Source organism: Enhydra lutris, unplaced genomic scaffold (genome assembly GCF_002288905.1).
Source record: "Enhydra lutris kenyoni isolate GAN:26980312 unplaced genomic scaffold, ASM228890v2 scaffoldscaffold14, whole genome shotgun sequence".
Lineage (NCBI taxonomy): Eukaryota > Metazoa > Chordata > Mammalia > Carnivora > Mustelidae > Enhydra > Enhydra lutris.
Genome location: NW_019154098.1, coordinates 45,725,210 through 45,743,790, shown reverse-complemented (window position 1 = coordinate 45,743,790; position 18,581 = coordinate 45,725,210). Strand labels below are relative to the sequence as shown.

The window sequence follows — 18,581 nt, the reverse complement described above, 5'->3', positions numbered from 1 at the left end:
AATGCATAGTCAGGAATACATTTGCTTTTTGTCAAAAATATGCCATGCATTTTTAATGCATATGTACACAAATTATAATTTGACAATGATAATCTAGACTTGATTTATTGCTCACCTGTGTTTATTTTTTCTTAGATGATTTCTGCACATTTACTAATAAATCATTGAGTGGTACTTCCCATTTGTTATTAGTGTCAATGTCAACAAATAAATAATTCCATCTTGAGTATTAAAGTTTCCATAAAACATGCTGAAATTTATCCCAGTGATCTCAAATAGCTTTATGTTGATTTTTCTTCTCATTCAACTTGATTCCATAAATAATTATGGCATATTAAAGAGAGGTAATAATAAACTACTGCTCATCCAAAGATGAGTTCACAGGAGTGGTGAGAGCTAATGATTTTCTAGTGACTGAAAGTTCTAGGTCTTTTCAATATATGACTTCCTAGGCCAGATCTCTCATTTCAGAAATATATAGGTTTCTATAAGTAAATATGAGGTTTGCATTTATCTCTCCTATACTTCAACTTGTTTGGGAAGAGTCTATATCCCATACTCCTAATTGTAACATCCAATGTATTATTTATCCCTACCAATTGAAAAATATGGTTAACATCTGTTTTGCTCTGCCCAGATTATTGCTCTGCCCATCCTCGTGTTTTGTAGCATTGTTAATTCTTAACCATGAGTTTACCTTGTTTAAATGTCTCCCAGGAGAAACAATAAAATGTAGTTTAATTTTTTGCTTAAGCTACTATTGTAATGGGTGCTATAATAACATGCTGTTGAGAATAATTTTTTATTGTAACAGTCTTGTCTATAGATCCAGATTCATTCCCCCCCCCCATCTTTGTAAGAGCATTTCTTCAAGAATAATGTAACCATTCAGGTTTTTTTTATTTTAATGAAATGGCTATATTGACACACTAGTCTCTTATGAAAACTTTCTAGTTTTCAGTTACAACCCTTTATTTGTTTCACACATTAATGGAGTATATCATCAGTTGATTTTGTTGTTATTTTATGACATCTAAATGCAAACATGATTTTTTTCAATATTTTTACTTTCAGAATATTTTTCCCAGCACTTGGGTGAATATGAGAATGTACTAGCAGCACTTGAAGACCTAAATCTTTCCATCCTGAAGGCAATGGGAAAAACAAAAAAAGTAAGGAAATGTTGGTGTTTATTTTCTGTAAATATCATCTTTGAAAAAATTTTCTTGGAAATCCTGCCTATTTCCTAATGTATCATAAAAGTTTACATTGGTTTTTATCACTGATAACTTACTTTCTTGATTAAATGAGCTATTGTAGTCATGCATAATACAATTATAAAATACTAGGTGCCAGAATCTGTGCTTTTTTGTTGAGGATACAAAGAGCTGTTCAAACAGCTCTTAACTGTGGTCGGGAGACAGGTGTGTAAACAAGCAATTGCAATATAGGACAGCAGAGGGAAGCACAAGATGAGGCATCTGATTTGGGCTGGAGGAGATGACACCTGAGCAATTACAGATGAAATCATAGCTAGGGAAAGGTGAAACAGACACATGGAACAGCATGTACAAAGGCTCTGTGTTGGAAGGGGAATGGGGTAGGCACAGGGCATTCAAGAAAATATAGTCTTTATTATTTGTTATTTTTTTATTTTTATTTATTTTATTTATTATTAAAGTCTAGAACCTGAGGAGTGGCATGATGTGAGATGAAACGTGTGGTAGAGAGGAGGTGTACTTGTCGGGATTTTGTTGGTGAACCTGAGGATTTAGAACAGTATCCTAGAGGCAAAAATTCAGCCACATTTTAAGCAAAGATAAGGAAATTCATGTAGTCTTTTGAAAAGATCATATAAGAAATTAGCTTGAGATTACTAAGGTGGGTGGGGAATATGGGAATAGGATCAGGAAGATGAGTGAGGAAGCTAGTTCACTAACCCAGGGGAGAGATTTTGGTAGTAAAAGGTATTGTTAGATGATATGGAAAAAAGGAACTTAACTGTACATAAGTTGAGATCCTATCAGTAAAACTTGGAGAAGGAATGAATATGGTGGATGGGAGGACATGTCTAGGATGAATCCTGTTTTTTTAGCTTATATGCCTGGGTAATGGCATTATCTAAATAGAGAATGCTGAAAGAAAACCAGGCTTGAGGTAAGATTGTAAGTGCACTTTTAGACATGTTGAATCTAAACTGCTTTTGGAACATCTAAGGAAATTGAAGTAAATCATTAGATATATGGATCTGAATCTGAGAGGTGAAGTCTGGATCGGACAAATGTTTGTGGATTGTTAATACTTAAAAAACTTGAATGACATCAACTGGAGAGAGAATATATAGTAGAAAACGGACAGGACCTAACACTGAGCTTTAAGGAACTTCAACTTTTGTTGGTGGGTGGAAGAGAATGAGCCAGCATGAGAGTCTGAGAAGGAGTGGGTAGAAAGAAGAGAGGGAATCTGGGAGATCATGATGTTCAAGAATTGGGAAGAGTATTCCATGAAGCACAGAATGGTTAATAGCATTGACTACTATAGAGGGCTCGAGAGAGATGAGAATTGTCTATCAAAAAAACACATTTTAGCATGTGAGATATGTAACAAGAAATACACATTTTTTTTTAAAGATTTATTTATTTGACAGACAGAGATCACAAGTAGACAGAGAGGCAGGCAGAGAGAGAGAGGGAAGCAGGCTCCCTGCTGAGCAGAGAGCCCGATGTGGGACTCGATCCCAGGACCCTGAGATCATGACCTGAGCCGAAGGCAGCGGCTCAACCCACTGAGCCACCCAGGCACCCAAGAAATACACATTTTTAAAGCTTACATGGAATTTCTGGATAAAGACAGCAGACTTATGTGTACATCACTGAACTCTGCTTGCTCCTGAAGCCCCCCAAAGAAAACTTAAAAAAAAAGATCTTTTTAACGGGAAAGTAACAGACGTTGAGAACTAGAAAGCCAGTGAACAAGTGGTCCCTGGCAGGAGACCTGACATGTTTGATGGCTTGACTTGTAGTGGGAAAGCAGAACACCCCAGCTTGGTTCTTAGAAAGGAACTTGTGGCACTAGTTGCCACTGGAAAAGGGTGGGAATTGTTGAGCTAAAACAGGGGGACCTGTTGGAAATCTGTAATTCCCTGCCCTTCTCCACCCAGCTGAGCAGTTGCCTCTTGATCCAGCCAGCTGGAAAGCTTGTTCCCTGAAAGGGTTAAAGGAGAGGGTCTCTGCCCTGGGGTGGTGTGTCACCACAGCTGAGAGATTAAGTAAAAGTTTACAAACCAAATGAAAAGACCTCCAGCTCCCCCCCATGCACCCCACCCTGAATTTAACTCCCAGAGTGTTGACCACTCAGAGGGTTGGCATCCAGATGGCAGACAGGGAGATGTCTCTGAGAAATCTTACCAATTACTAGAGAGTCTCTCTCATGATAGGTAGAGCTCAGCCTGATCTCCCTTTTCTCCCCTTGAATCTTAAAATCTTGTCCACAGCCCATCCTTAAAGATGCACCATTAGCCAAGTGTCACCAGACTTATTACAGGACAGACAGAGACTAAGACAAATCAAAAAGGGGGGAGGGAGGAAGGAGTGCACAAAGTAACATAGGGGACTCTAGACGAAGATGACAACTCCCACTCAGTGTCATCAGCCTCCTCGGAGGACAAGAGAAGATCCTGTTTCCATGAAAAACAGGGCGACAAATGGAACACTGAAGAGCTCTTTAAAATTAAAACGAGAGCAGAGCTAAAGACTTTACAGAATTCTGGAAAATAAAGTTTAGAAAGTCTCCAAAAAAGTAAAGCAAAAGAGAAAGCATAAGCCAATGGGAGCATCAGCGTAAGCTGTCCTGTATCCAAATAAATTCCAGAGAGAAAGAAGAATGGAGTCTGAAATACATTTTCTCTTGATCTATTAAGGTGTATTTGGAAAATGCATAAGATTTTATTCCTTGGGACCTTCCCTCCAGAAATGGTAATTCTTCCAAACCTCTTCTTGGTGTGGCTGGCTTCTCTCCTTTTTCTTTAGGTCTCGCCTTTAATACCATGTCCTCAATGAGGTCTTCTCTGACCACCTTACCTGAAAGAGGTTATCTCTGAGGATCTCCTGTTCCTTGCAGGCAATGATCAGAATGAGTAACTATGTATTTTGTTTTCCTTGTCTGTAAGGAGGGAGAAGGGCAGTATCTTTTTGCAATACTAAGAGCTTCACATAGGGCCTGACAAAATGTACTCAAACATTTATTAATTGGTTAAATCAGTTGACTTAAATGGATATTCATACAGCTCTAAAAGCTAAGTAATTTACTCCTGAAAGAAAAATTGCTCCTAAGTCCCATCTAAGAAGTGTTCAGATATCCTTTAATGGGAAGGAAAAGCAAGTATCTAATCCTTATTTTATTTTTTTTTTTTACAAATTATGCTAAACTCATGTTCTATGAATTAATATAGCAAGGCTTTGTTAAATCAAGATCAACCTGTTATTTTGGTTTTTGTTACAAAATGTATTTCTTTTCTTTTTTTTAAGATTTTATTTGTTAGAGAACATGAAAGGGGGAAGGGTCAGAGAGAGAAGCAGGCTCCCTACACTGGAGAGCCTGGCGTGAGGCTCGATGCGGGGACTCTGAGATCATGACCTGAGCCAAAGGCAGACGCTTAACCAACTGAGCCACCCAGGCACCCCCCCACGAAACCTGTTTCTTAACAATGACCCTTAAAAATGCATTTGATCTATATAACCATATGCTTAATCAAGGACAAAAAGATTTTTTTTTAATGGTCAAAATATAATTGGGAAAGGTTCTTTGTGTGATAGCTCAAAGACAGTGAAATGCAGGAAGGAGTTTGACAGTTTTTTCAAGCCACTGTTGAACTGACATCTCCATACTGTCTAGCACAATGAACCCTTCTGAGCGAGAGATCCAGCATTTCTTTTTGAAAATCTCTCTATATTTTTACCTAGATGAAAAGTCCTGTCTCAGTAGGGAGGGCTGACTGTTCTAGGCTGTTACGAAAAGTGAAATGCAAGCCATTCAGGCAGTACATCTGTCTGCTGTGTCAGAGAATGGATAAAATGGATTACAGCTGCTTAACTGACACCCCAGGAGGTGACTCAGGACAGATCCCATCTGTCACTGTTATAGCCCCCTCCTCCTCCTGTTCCCTTAACCCAAAGCCTTTCTCTAGGTCCTCAGGACTTACCTGGATGATTTTACTTTGCTTATTTTTCAGAATAAACACCATAGGTCCAATTCTAAATGGTCATTTGAAAGCCTTGGAAGTTGCTAAAAGCAGAACTCCCTGTCTGGCTTTGGGATGTCTCTCTCTCTCTCTCTCTCTCTCTCACTCTCTCTCTCTCTCTCTCTCACACACACACACACACACACACACACACACACACACACACACACACACACTTGGGCTTGTCTGTTACATTTTTCTTTCTACAGTGGGGTGAGAAGCTAATGTAGATCATTAGTATGTAATGTGCTTACAATCTCAAAGCAAATGTAGAGTTATGAAGCTGAAGAGTCATCTTGTGCTATTTATATAAACAAAAATGGAATTCTGGATTCCCTTAAACCTTTCCTGGTAGGGCTTAAAAGGAGATGGTCATAAGTTAAAGTGAAGAACGGTGTTCTTAAAAAAATTACCTACATTGTGAATGATTAGTTCACCTTGATGAGTGAAGCTGGGATAATGTCCAAAATTAAAATGTATACAAATTTTATAGTTTTCTCCTGGAAGTTATTTTTCAAACAAGTACATTCTACATCTTCAATTATTTTAAGAAAAAGAAAAATAGACTTGAGTCCTAGTTTATTGGGTCTCTGCTTTTACCTTCTTAAACCTGTCTTTGGGATCTGTAGACACTTTCGCATCTCTTCTTCATCCCTGTTTCCTTGTGTTTAGGATCTGGGCTCCATATTCCTTTCACTTGTTAAAACTCACTATTTTTTCTTTTCATTTATGAGAAAAAGAAGTGTGTGTGTGTGTGTGTGTGTGTTCCTCTAAGAAGAAGAAATAGCAGTGGGTCTCAGAATTCCTATCTGGGGAAAACATTAATTACTACAGTTTTATGCAGGATTTATCATTAAAAATAAAAACTTAAAAGTTTCCTTTGTTTCAGACAAAATATAGGAGCTGAAATAGTACCATGTGTGGAATAGTGAAAACACTCTCACGGGCTTGTAGAAGGCAGACACATAATTCTTTATGGTTTCCTTACAATCCTTTTAATTTCTCTTTAAAAATAGAATGAAAAATACTCATGGACTTCATAGTAACATAGGAAAACAAGCTTATTTGACATCCCATTTGAAATGATCTGTCTTTTGTGTGAGTGTGTTTAGGGAAGAGGAGGTAGACACTAGAGCCATGGAAAATAGGAAGAAAGTATCTGGAGGTTGCAAATTTGGCCCAGTAAGAGAGAAACCCTATGTCAGGCCAATGCTTTAGAATTTTCCTTCCAACATTGACCAGACTTGTGCCCAGTGCTGGCAAAGAGGAACCTCAGGCCCTTGGAAAGTCTAGTCTGTTAAGTCATGGGGGATGACATGGTTTTCTAGGAGACCCACCTTCTCCTGAAGGAATCTGCAGTATCTACTAACTTAGAGGAAGGAATCCTGGGCTGAGGAACTTGCCACCACTGAAGTCAGAGAGCTGACAGAGTTTATGTGAGTATGACTTGGGGGATAATTTAAAGGTGAGAAGAGACCACTTTGAGATTACTAGTGGGGTTCAGACAATGGTGCAGGTGATTTTTTTAATTAATTTATTTTTTTAAATAAACGTATAATGTATTTTTATCCCCAGGGGTACAGGTCTGTGAATCGCCAGGTTTACACACTTCACAGCACTAACCATAGCACATACCCTCCCCAATGTCCATAACCCCACTCCCCTTTCCCAACCCCCCTCCCCCCAGCAACCCTCAGTTTGTTTTGTGAGATTAAGAGTCACTTACGGTTTGTCTCCCTCCCAATCCCGTCTTGTTTCATTTACTCTTCCCCTACCCCCTTAACCCCCCATGTTGCATCTCCTCTCCCTCATATCAGGGAGATCATATGATAGTTGTCTTTCTCCGATTGACTTATTTCGCTAAGCATGATACCCTCTAGTTCCATCCACGTCGTCGCAAATGGCAAGATTTCATTTCTTTTGATGGCTGCATAGTATTCCATTGTGTATATATCCCACATCTTCTTTATCCATTCATCTGTTGATGGACATCTAGGTTCTTTCCATAGTTTGGCTATTGTAGACATTGCTGCTATAAACATTCGGGTACACATGCCCCTTCGGATCACTACGTTTGTATCTTTAGGGTAAATACCCAGTAGTGCAACTGCTGGGTCATAGGGTAGTTCTATTTTCAACATTTTGAGGAACCTCCATGCTGTTTTCCAGAGTGGTTGCAGCAGGTGATTTTTTGAGGCAAGGCCATCAACTGGTGACTAGGAGGAGAAGGGCCCCCAGCTCACAGTAAAGTCTGGCCAGGCTCAGGACTTGGAGTGGCACCCTCCCCAAAACCACATCAGTATTATTTCCTAACCACTGCTGGAACCCTGCCAAACTCCTGGCAGCTGACCTGACTTCCCTGAGCCAGGTTACCAGAAATCAGCTTAGGGCTTGAGTGGCTATGAACAAAAAAGGAATAACAATTGATGCAAACTAATTTTATATAGTGCCTTCGAGTTTTCAGTGTGTTTTAATATATGTAATTTCATTTATCCTTCGTAACACCCCATTGAAGAATGTCAGGCAAATAAAAATATACTCATTTTTAAAATGGGGAACCTGAGTCATAAGGTGGTTAGTTGATTTGATATCATAAAACTAGATTTAAACCCAGTTCTCATTGGAAATTTTCCTATTTAAGGTTTATGTGGTCCCATATGCAACATATTGCAAATATGCAATTCTAAGTTGTATCAAGGCACAAAAAAATGGTCTTTGAAATGATTGAACTCTTCAGAGTTTAGTTGTGGATCAGCAAAGTCTGGAGACTTCTAGCTTTCATGGTTAAGTTATTTTCAACTTTGTTTTAGGCAAATGAACAAATGCATTTCCAGAGCTTTGTGTAATATGTGAAGAGCATATGAAAGAAATAGAAGTAGATAACCAAATGCCAAAATAATAATTAAACATCAAATATGAACGGTGGATAAGCAACGTTCTAAGCAAGGAAGTTCATACTTTTTTTAAAAAATATATATTTATTTATTTGACAGCAGGAGGGATTACAATTAGGAAGAGGCGCAGACAGAGAGAGGAGGAAAGCAGGCTCCCGCTGGGCAGGAAGCCCGATATGGGGCTCGATCCCAGGACCCTGAGATCATGACCTGAGCTGAAGGCAGAGGCTTAATCCACTGAGCCACCCAGGTGCCCCGGAAGTTCATACTTTTTAAAAAGAGTTTGTTGTCATCAGAGGAACAGATGGAACAGTTAACTAAAAAACAAAGGACATTAACTACCACGTCAAACAAGAGAGATTTAACTTTTTACCTGGAGAGTAAAATATATCCAAAGAAAGTCTAACATACTGGAGATCAATAAGTAGAAATATCGGTGGCCTTCTGAGCTCTGGGTGGATTTATAAAGGATCTGAAAGTATGCAAATAGGAGCCCACCTGATTTTTCCCCCCAAGTAGCTAACTGTTCTGACACTATTTCTCCATTTTTTCATGCCAGCCACTAAAATGCCACATTTAATCATTTGTTAAATACTTATACTTAGATTTGTGCCCAAGCTCACTGTCCTGTTCTAGTTATAAAACTATATTGTCTAGTATTATTAATGTGTTTTAATTTTTTAATACCTGAGTATATTTGAAAATGTGAAAATGCAGATCTACCCTTCCTGTTCTTTTCCAGAAAGTTGTTTTTCTCACGTTGCCATGTGTACATAAATTTTATTTTTTTTAATTTTTTTTAAAGATTTTATTTATTTGACACAGAGAGAGATCACAAGCAGACAGAGAGGCAGGCAGAGAGAGAGGAGGAAGCAGGCTCCCCGCTGAGCAGAGAGCCCGATGCGGGACTCGATCCCAGAACCCTGGGACCATAACCTGAGCCGAAGGCAGAGGCTTTAACCCACTGAGCCACCCAGGCGCCCCTGCCATGTGTACATAAATTTTATAGTTGCTTTCCAATTCTAAGGAAAAATTTCATGGCAATTTTTATGGATTTACATTAAATTTATAACTTTAAGAGAATTGTCATTTTAGTAATATGCCTTCCTATGTAGGTATGCACATCCATTTATCCAAGCTCCCTTTTGGGTCTTATTAAATTTTTTATGATACTTCATAGGGTTTCAAAACACATCTTGTTATATCAGTTCACAGATATTTTATATTTCTGCTTTATAAATGACCTGCTTCTCCATATCCCTAACTTAATATTGGTGGTATATGGGAAAGTAATATTTTTTGGTATATAAATTTCCTAACTAGGCTGTCTACCATGTTAAGTAGCCACTCTCTGACATACCATTTATCTTCCTTTGCTGATATTATGGGTTCGAACATTGAAATCCATGGCTACTTACTGGAAGAACCAAGCCATACATCTGTCTTCCCCAAAATCCAGCTCTCTACTTAGTCTTTAGCTTTCTGACTCACCTTCTCCCATTATTCTGATCTGAACTTTGGAACTATACCTTATGCCTGTTGTTGTTATGTAAGATTTCAGATGCCTCAGTGCTACAAGGCCATAATAAATGTGATGCTACACTTTAAAATCTTACATCTTAGAGGAACAAAATAATTTTCCACAATACCAAAGAAAACTTTTTAAAAAGTTGTCACAAAATACTACAAATACAAACTTGTAACATAATTTTTTTTAAAGATTTTACTTATTTGACAGAGATTACAAGTAGGCACAGAGGCAGGCAGAGGGGGCAAGGGAAGCAGGCTCCCCACCAAGCAGAGAGCCTGATGCGAGGCTCGATCCCAGGACCCTCGGATCATGACCTGAACTGAAGGCAGAGGATTTTACCCACTGAGCCACCCAGACACCCCCAAACTTGTAACATAGTAACAGATTTTCTGTTTTTATCAGAAAAGAAAAAAATGAGTAAGATGAATGAATAATAAAACAGTGAATAAATATGTATATAGTTAATTGTGGGCACATCAGGCTCTGAATAAACTTGACATTCAAAAATGAGAGATCAGTGTTAACTCAGTGGGCAGATAAAACTCGGGGAGGAAGTGAGACTTAAATGAGCCTCAGAGAAGGGGCAGGATTTTAGTAGAGAAGGGAGAGAGGAGGGCCTGCAGGTATCAGCCCCTCTTTGATTTTTTAAGTGGGTAGTTAGGGACTGGTTCTGCCAGAGGCCTCCATTCATGTCCAGAAGAGACTATGGTTCATCAGCAGTCAGGATGAGGTCATGCTGACTGTAGTTTGTCACATTTCACCTTAATTTACTGTCTCTTGAATGAGTGTATAAAAACCAAGCAGTGATCTTGCAAATACTCTTGAGACAACTTAAAAAAAAAAATCCAACAAATTGCTGGACATGTGTCAGAGGCCCCAGGGAAACTTCTAGTGTACCCCTAAATCCACAGGGACCCCTACAAATAATCACTTTTTTCATGATCACTTTCTATTTTCAGACAATCCTCCCAACCCTGTTCCCTTCTCCTACCCCAACCAGAAATAAGATATAGTGAGAATTAACTGTATCATGTGTCATGTCCCTGTTGGTTTTGAATAGCTTTATTTTCTTCATGGAAATCTTTTTTAAATTTATCTTTTTTGAGTTGCTGGCTGGAACACTTAATTTCTAACAGAAATTGGGGGTTAATTATCTGCCTAATGAAGTTAAAAGTACAAGATACACTACTTTACTTAAACAGAAAAGCTGGTTTATTTTGCCTAACGATACAGTTCTAAACTACAGTTGTCTTTGTGAAACTATAGCCCTGTTTCTGAAGAACTGATGTTTGTTCAAAGCTAGAGAAGGGAAGGAGACATTAATGCAGACATATCTAGGGGGTACATAGCACAGCCTGTGATTCTTCTGTCATGAGAATGAAATTTGAAGAGACTTGTTTCTTTTGCCCGAAGTGGAAGAGTGCAGAGGGAGAGATTAAAAATGGGTCTGTGGTGTATTTCTTGATCTGACAGGCATCAATTATTATCATGTCATTGTTCCTTCTTTTTCTTGTTTGCTGTTGCAAAACAAGGAATACTAAATGCCATTTGAAGATGATTTCTTTCTGCCAAAGTCCTTATTTGAATAGCACATGCAAAAACAAGATGGATGTGGTGTTCCACCTGTGGGTCCTGTGTGGCTCCAGGATGGGAGAGCTCACGGCCACATGGTTTTGTCTGTCCCTTGTGGAACGATTTATTCAGTGGTCGGATGGCTGTGTACTGGCACATGTCCTGTAGCTCTCATGGCCATACAAGGTTGTAGTGTGGTCTGGGATCACTGATGTGGCTCAAAAGTGACATACCCATAGGATTTCTTTGGACTTGGATAAAATGCAGTTTAAATTTCTACTAAGGATCATATGTACTTTGAAGACTATGGGCTGTCCTGGGGGTGACTGACTTCTGGCGGTATGGGAAGGAGAGTGTTTTTTGTAATTATACGTGTAGGTGATCGAATACTGGTTGTGTGTTACTCTGTGAGGTTGAATGTCCACTCAGGCAACTTCTTAGTTTTTCTTTTTGAACCAAAATTGTAATAATACTATAGCTGACATTTATTGAGTAATTAACACTGGCCAAAGACTATACTAAGTGCTTTTGTATCTTATTTAATCCTAATATTTTACTAGGTAAGTTCTGCTTTTTTCCTATAAGTATATAAATGAAACTAATGCCAACAAAACCTAGGTAACTCACTCAAAGTCAAAAATCTCAACTGATGCCCTGTGAATTTCTTCTTAAACCTTCTAGGCTTGAAGCTGTCTGTTTCTAGCCAATTTCTTGAAAAGATAACAAAAATGATGTTTGCCTGGAAAGAAAAGAAAAAAATATTTTTGAACTTGTCAGTCACAGTAGTTATCTATTGCTGTGTAACAAATTTCCACCTAAATTAGCAATTATTTCATGCAGTTTATGAAGTTCAGGAATTTAAGAGTTTCTTAACTGTGTGATTCTGACTCAGAAGATCATGAGGTTGTAGTCAAATTGTGAGTTGGGACTGCAAACTTCTGAGGGTACTTGAGGAATACGTCTTAGCAGCGTGGCACGTTCATTCAGTTAGCTTCAGTTCCTGCTTGTGTGGAACTCCACAGGGTTGCTCCTTTGACACAGCAGCAGGCTTTCTCCAGAGCAAGCCCCCAGAGAAAGACAAAGACATACAGGTAAAGAGACAGACTAAAATGAGAGTGAGACTATGGTTATGATATAGTCTTGGCAGTAACATCTTATCACTTCTCTAACATTCTGTTCAGTAGAAGAAGGTCCAGCCCACACCCAAGGGAAAGAAAATTAAACTCCATTTCTCCAAGGAAAGAATCAAAGAATATGTATTCCTGCCTTTAAAACCATCAATAGTAGTCAACTTTTAACCATGTGCACACATTGAGATGGGAGGGTGGAAGGAAATCTTTGTTATTTTTTTTTCTCTTAGTATCTGCCTCCATTAAAAGAAACCAAATTGATTTTTTAAAACTGGTCTACACGTCCATTCTTTGTCTTAGTTCATATTATGAACGCTGAAAAATAGAATCAGCTACATTTTATCTTTAGAATGATGCCTTAAGCCACATACACAAACGTATGCATGAAGAACTAGGTATCAGTAGAGCTAAACCATGTATGACAAGATAATACATTTTTTGGTTTGGGTCAATATTAAAGATGACTATTCTAAAACAAGCCTTAAAAAAAGTACTTTAAAAAAGCCTTTAAAAAGTACTTCAAAAAATACTAGCTTTCAGAAAGAATTCCAGTTTTTTCAGTGACTGAATAAAAATCCATGTCTCTTAGGAAGGGCTCAGTTCAGTCACTGATTTAGCAGAAATGCCATGCTGGGAAATGGAGAGGAATCCAAGTCTTACAACACAGTGCTCTCAAGAGACTCACCCTAGAGAAGAGTGAGTCTCTTGAGTCTCACCCTTCTCTAGTCACCGCTTCTCCAAAGAAGAATGGGTAATTTGGGACAGTCTGCAATGCACAGTCACCTCTGCATTGAGTCACCTCTTCTCTAGAGAAGAAGGGGTAATTTGGGACAGTCTGCAATACAGATCTTGGAATAGATTTGATAGAAATGGTTCAGACTCCTTACAATAAGAATAGAAAACCGAAAAGCATTGTTTTGTCCTCCTAATCTGGAAAGTTATCAAGAAGTAAATGCATTTAAACTGACCTTTGAAGGATAGATAGCAGGTCTATGGGAAGAGATTGGTAGAATGGGAATGGAAGTCACTCTCAGATAAACTAGTAACATAAGCAAATGTGAGAAACAGTGCATTTTCATGCAAATTGGGGGAATACACTGTTTTGAAGCATAAAGCAACTTTGGATGCCAGTGGGTATTCAGGCTGAAAGGCAAATTGGCTGGGAAATTTAGACTTTAATCATTAAGCAGCAGAGGGACACTGAAAATTTGACAAAATAGAGTTTGTCACCTGGGGGTCAATTCAGTGAGCTCTTCCTTCTCTCATACATACTTTTGTGATTTCCCAACTGTGGCCCCCAAAATGAGGATAATGTTTATTCAGTCATAATACTGATCTTTATTCTTTGAAAGAAAAGTTGTGTATATTATACCATTTTATGCATCTTTATGTATATGTATCTTATGTATATGAATATAGCTCATTTTTATGAATTCTAGAAAGTTCCACCATTTTCTTTTTTTTTTTTAATTTTTAATTTTTTTATAATAATGTATTATTAGCCCCAGGGGTACAGGTCTGGGAATCGCCAGGTTTACACACTTCACAGCACTCACCATAGCACATACCCTCCTCAATGTCCATAACCCCACAACCCTTTCCCGCCCCCCCAACCCCCAGCAACCCTCAGTTTGTTTTGTGAGATTAAGAGTCTCTGATGGTTTGTCTCCCTCCTGATCCCATCTTTCATTTATTCTTTTCCTGCCCCCCAAACCCCCCACGTTGCATCTCCATTTCCTCATATCAGGGAGATCATATGATAGTTGTCATTCTCCGATTGACTTATTTCGCTAAGCATAATACCCTCTAGTTCCATCCACGTCATCGCAAATGGCAGGATTTCATTTCTTTTGATGGCTGCATAGTATTCCATTGTGTGTATGTATATAATATATATATATATATATATATATATATACACCACATCTTCTTTATCTGTTCATCTGTTGATGGACATCTAGGTTCTTCCCATAGTTTGGCTATTGTAGACATTGCTGCTATAAACATTCGGGTGCATGTGCCCCTTCGGATCACTACGTTTGTATCTTTAGGATAAATACCCAGTAGAGCAATTGCTGGGTCATAGGGTAACTCTATTTTCAACTTTTTGAGGAACCTCCATGCTGTTTTCCAGAGTGGTTGCACCAGCTTGCATTCCCACCAACAGTGTAGGAGGGTGAAAGTTCCACTATTTTCAACAAGCATTATTTATTCTACATTTAAAAAATATTATGGGGGTGCCTGGGTGGATCAGTGGGTTAAGCCTCTGCCTTCACCTCAGGTCATGGTCTCAGGATCCTGGGATCGTGCCCCACATCGGGCTCTCTGCTCAGCAGGAAGCCTGCTTCCCCCTCTCTCTCTCTCTGCCTGCTTCTCTGCCAACTTGTGATCTCTCTCGCTCTGTCAAATAAATAAATAAAATCTTAAAAAAAATATTTTGGAACTAAGAATTTTTCTCATTTTTTAAAAATGCCATTCCTGATCTAATCATTTTGGTTATTAACAATCAAAATGAATTAAGAAATACAAAGCCAGCATTGCCAGCATTGTGTGTTTCTGTATTGGAGTATATTTTTATGTGATCCAGGAGTAGTGGATAAAGGCCAAGAGTTTTTGGCTTTCAAGAACAAACAAAACCACAATTATGCAAAATATTCAGAAAATATGTAAATATTTTTCTTTGTTTTTCTCAAGAATATTAAAATATGTTGATAATCACTCTTCTTCACATAGTCATTTCATTCTTCTACATCATCTGAAAAGTCAGTATTTCAATTAAATGAAATTGTGGGTGGGTTAACTCACAGGTGTTATCTTGCTTGTGGGAGAGAAATGTATCTTGATTTATCTTATGATCCAGTCACATATGAATAATAATTATTCTAGTAAACATTTGTTAACCATTTAAAAAAATTAAATCACTAAATATCCCACCATCATATTCTTTACTAAATATCCCACTTACCAAATTCTTTATAATATATATAATACTGAAAGTATTGTAACAATAAGTAAACATTTGAAATGATAAATCACCCATGTGACTATCACCCAAATAAAAGGGCCATTTGGAAGGCAACAAAGATCTGAAGGGAACACACTCTTTCATCCCTGTGGTCTAATCCCCCTCAGTTCAACAATTTTATCTCTTTAATACTGCTCCCATCCATCGTCTTCTCTTTCCACTCTTGTCTGGACTCTGTGAGGCAGAACTGTGATGATTCTCACTAGGGTTCTTTGCCACAGACACAGAATGAATTATTCTGCTCCAGTGTTATCTGTAGATCACACTCAACCCTAGAGGATGAGAAATCTTCCCCCAAAATAAGACTTTCCCCATCCTAAAACTAAATGGCTAAAACCTTACAGTGGCCTCCCATTGCCCTCTGGAAAAAAGTCCAGATGCATTGCCCAGGACACAGAAGACCCAGCAAAAACTGGACCCTCCTTGCCCACTAGGTACCCCTGTTCATCTCTCTAGTCCCATTTCTTTTTTTTTCTTTTTAAGATTTTATTTATTTATTTGACAGAGCAAGAGAGCACAAGTAGGCAGAGCAGCAGAGGGACAGGGAAAAGCAGGCTCCCCGCTGAGCAGGGAGTCCAATGCGGGGCTCGATCCCAGGACTGTGGGATCATGACCCAAGGCGAAGGCAGTCATCCAACCAACTGAGCCACCCAGGTGCCCTCTAGTCCCACTTCTTGCCAGTGCTGGGGGATTTTTGTCTCAGCCATATGTGACCATTTATAGTTCTCCAGATTCCCCATAGTCTCTATCCCGTTCTGGACTTTGCTATATAGTGGTCCTTCCAAGTGGATGAATTCTTTTGCCCTTCTCAGGGTTCTTTCTCAGGACTCCAATTACCTACTTTTCATCTCGCTGGTCCTGTAATATTCCTGGTGGTCCTACAGGGCCCTGCTTAAATGTCACTGCCCCTAGAAAGCCTTCCTTAACCCTCCAAGGGGAATCCTATGCTCTCAAAGCACCTCACATGTCCCTGTGAATGCTCCTATCAATTCTTACCTATTCTCTCAGTGTCTTGAAGTATCTTGCAATGCTAGGGCTAGTTAAGCTGCTCAGTAAAATTTTTGACGTATTAGTTCACAGGAGAAGTGAGGATAAACTGCATATCACTCTGATCATGAATCATCTGAAAGAGGAGAAACGTTCGGTACCTGCAGCTCAATTTTAGATAAATTAGCCAAAGTAACTATATTCCAAGGGACTAGGGAGAAGGTGAGGAGGGAACAGGTGTGTGGAATTTCCACCAAAGACTTTCTGAAATTTGGAATGATTACTTGCCTAGGGCAGCAGCCTATTCTTTCTGAATTTACCAGCTTCTGGAATGAGAACTGCCCACCCCAGTCTGCTTGGATCCCACTCATGCCAGAGGAAGTAGGGTGTCTGGCAAAGGGCCAGATGTATCTTGTGGCCTACTTGGGAACACTGGAAAAAAGAATTAGCAGTTTTACTCATAGTGCTTGTACAATTTTGTGTTTTATAAAGGATGCAAATTTTTCAAACTGTAGGTCCGCATCAAGTTTCTTCACAGTTGGGTTTTTTTCCTTAGTCCATTATGTTGAATTTGCCTTTAAACTGTGTTTGTCTATGACACATCTTCAGTTCACGATCTTCTGTTCTGACATTTTTAGATCTGAACCAAGATTATAATGTGGCAGAACATGGTAGGTGCAGGTGAGTAATATTTTTAGAATTTCTTAGAAACAGAAGCCTCATTTTCATGGTGAAAATCTAAAGAGCAAAAGGAAAAAAAAGACATGGCATAAATTGGATTGATAACGTTTAGGTACATTTTAACAGTTCCACACATTTCCCCCCACATAAATATTTTTAATAATGCTAATGATACCTAGAGCCTGATTCCTCAGTAGGGAAGGATTTATGTAATACTAGGAAAGAGAGAAACCTACTTTTTTTCTTCCTTGTCAGTTCTACCTTTGGGTTCTGCATTGGTCACCCCTATTCAATAAGCATATGGGAAATTATCTTCTCCCAAGCTACGTAGATCAGGATAGCTGCAGAGATGGTTCTGGAAAGACCGATTTTGGAATCAGGTAGAACTTGACTCACATCCCAGTTCTGCTACTTGCTAGTGTATGCCCGAGTTAGCCTCTCTGTGCTGTTGGTTCTTCGTTTGCCAGAGATGAATAACTGTACTTCCCTCCCGAGGCTGTGGGGACCATGAAGTTAGATCCCACACACAGGGTGGCTGTCATTGCATGTGACCCATGAGAGGGAGTCCAGAGAGACTCTGTTTACTTCCAGGGTCTCCCAGCTTTCAGTCTTGGTTATTGGAAAAAAAATGCTGAGCATGTGCTTTTGGAGCTTTATACAGATAAGGATTATTTCTTAGGACAACAACCAAAGCATTTTGTGTCTACAAGGTGATGCAGCTGACTAATAAAATTTGGGATGTTGATCCTCCAAAGAGATTAAATAGAAGTTTAGCGTTCTGATTTTTTTTTTCCTATGGATAATGGGAGGGCTTCATGAAACTTCCCTTCATTGCAAGGATACACATTTCAGTTGGCTTGTAAAAACCAAATGAGGAGTTGAAACAAAATGGGCTGTTTCTGGGGCAACTTCTGTCTGGAGAGTACCTAGACGTACACGCACAACTCTGAGTGATTGACCAAACTGCTACTTACGGGCAGCGACGTGATTGTGTGGAGGTGCAAATGTCTGTCAATAACAGAATTATCAAAACCCAACAGAAATTAATTCATAACAATATAGAGGAACAAAGGAAACACAGCTCCTAGTCAGCCATCTCCTCATTAATATGATCAAAACAGATCAGCCGCAGCGACAGAACATACACTCCCACAGCCCCCTTGGAAGCACAAAGGAGGGCTGTGGGACCTGCCTACCCAGACTTATAAATAGCTCTAGGAGCAGAATCCCAAAGAGACTAGGAATTACCTCAACACTGAGGAAACAGACTTCTTTTGAAAAGCAATGAGCAAACAAAAAGTGTGTTGTGGAGAGGGTAACAATGCTTTCTCCATCCAGCTTCATAAACACACAAGAAGTGCCTGCCACGTTCAAGGTGTGGCCAGATGTTCACACCAAAAGGAATATAATAATAGAACAAAAATTACCCCCTACCCACCAATGAAGTGATACGACAAGACATTTTTGTTACTGTCTTGAGCATTGTGTTACCGGCTTTTCTCAGCTGATAGAGAAAGCAGTT

At 39.0% G+C, this 18,581-nt stretch overlaps 1 protein-coding gene across 1 annotated transcript in view; it reads left to right on the top strand.

The window, feature by feature from the left end:
* The window catches only part of LOC111146817 (N-terminal EF-hand calcium binding protein 1), a 210,446-nt gene that overhangs the window by 104,775 nt on the left and 87,090 nt on the right, over window positions 1–18,581 (top strand). The window contains exon 5 of the mRNA XM_022502513.1: window positions 1,075–1,172. Coding sequence (XP_022358221.1) covers window positions 1,075–1,172 — 98 coding nt within the window. The remainder of the gene's footprint in view (window positions 1–1,074; window positions 1,173–18,581) is intronic.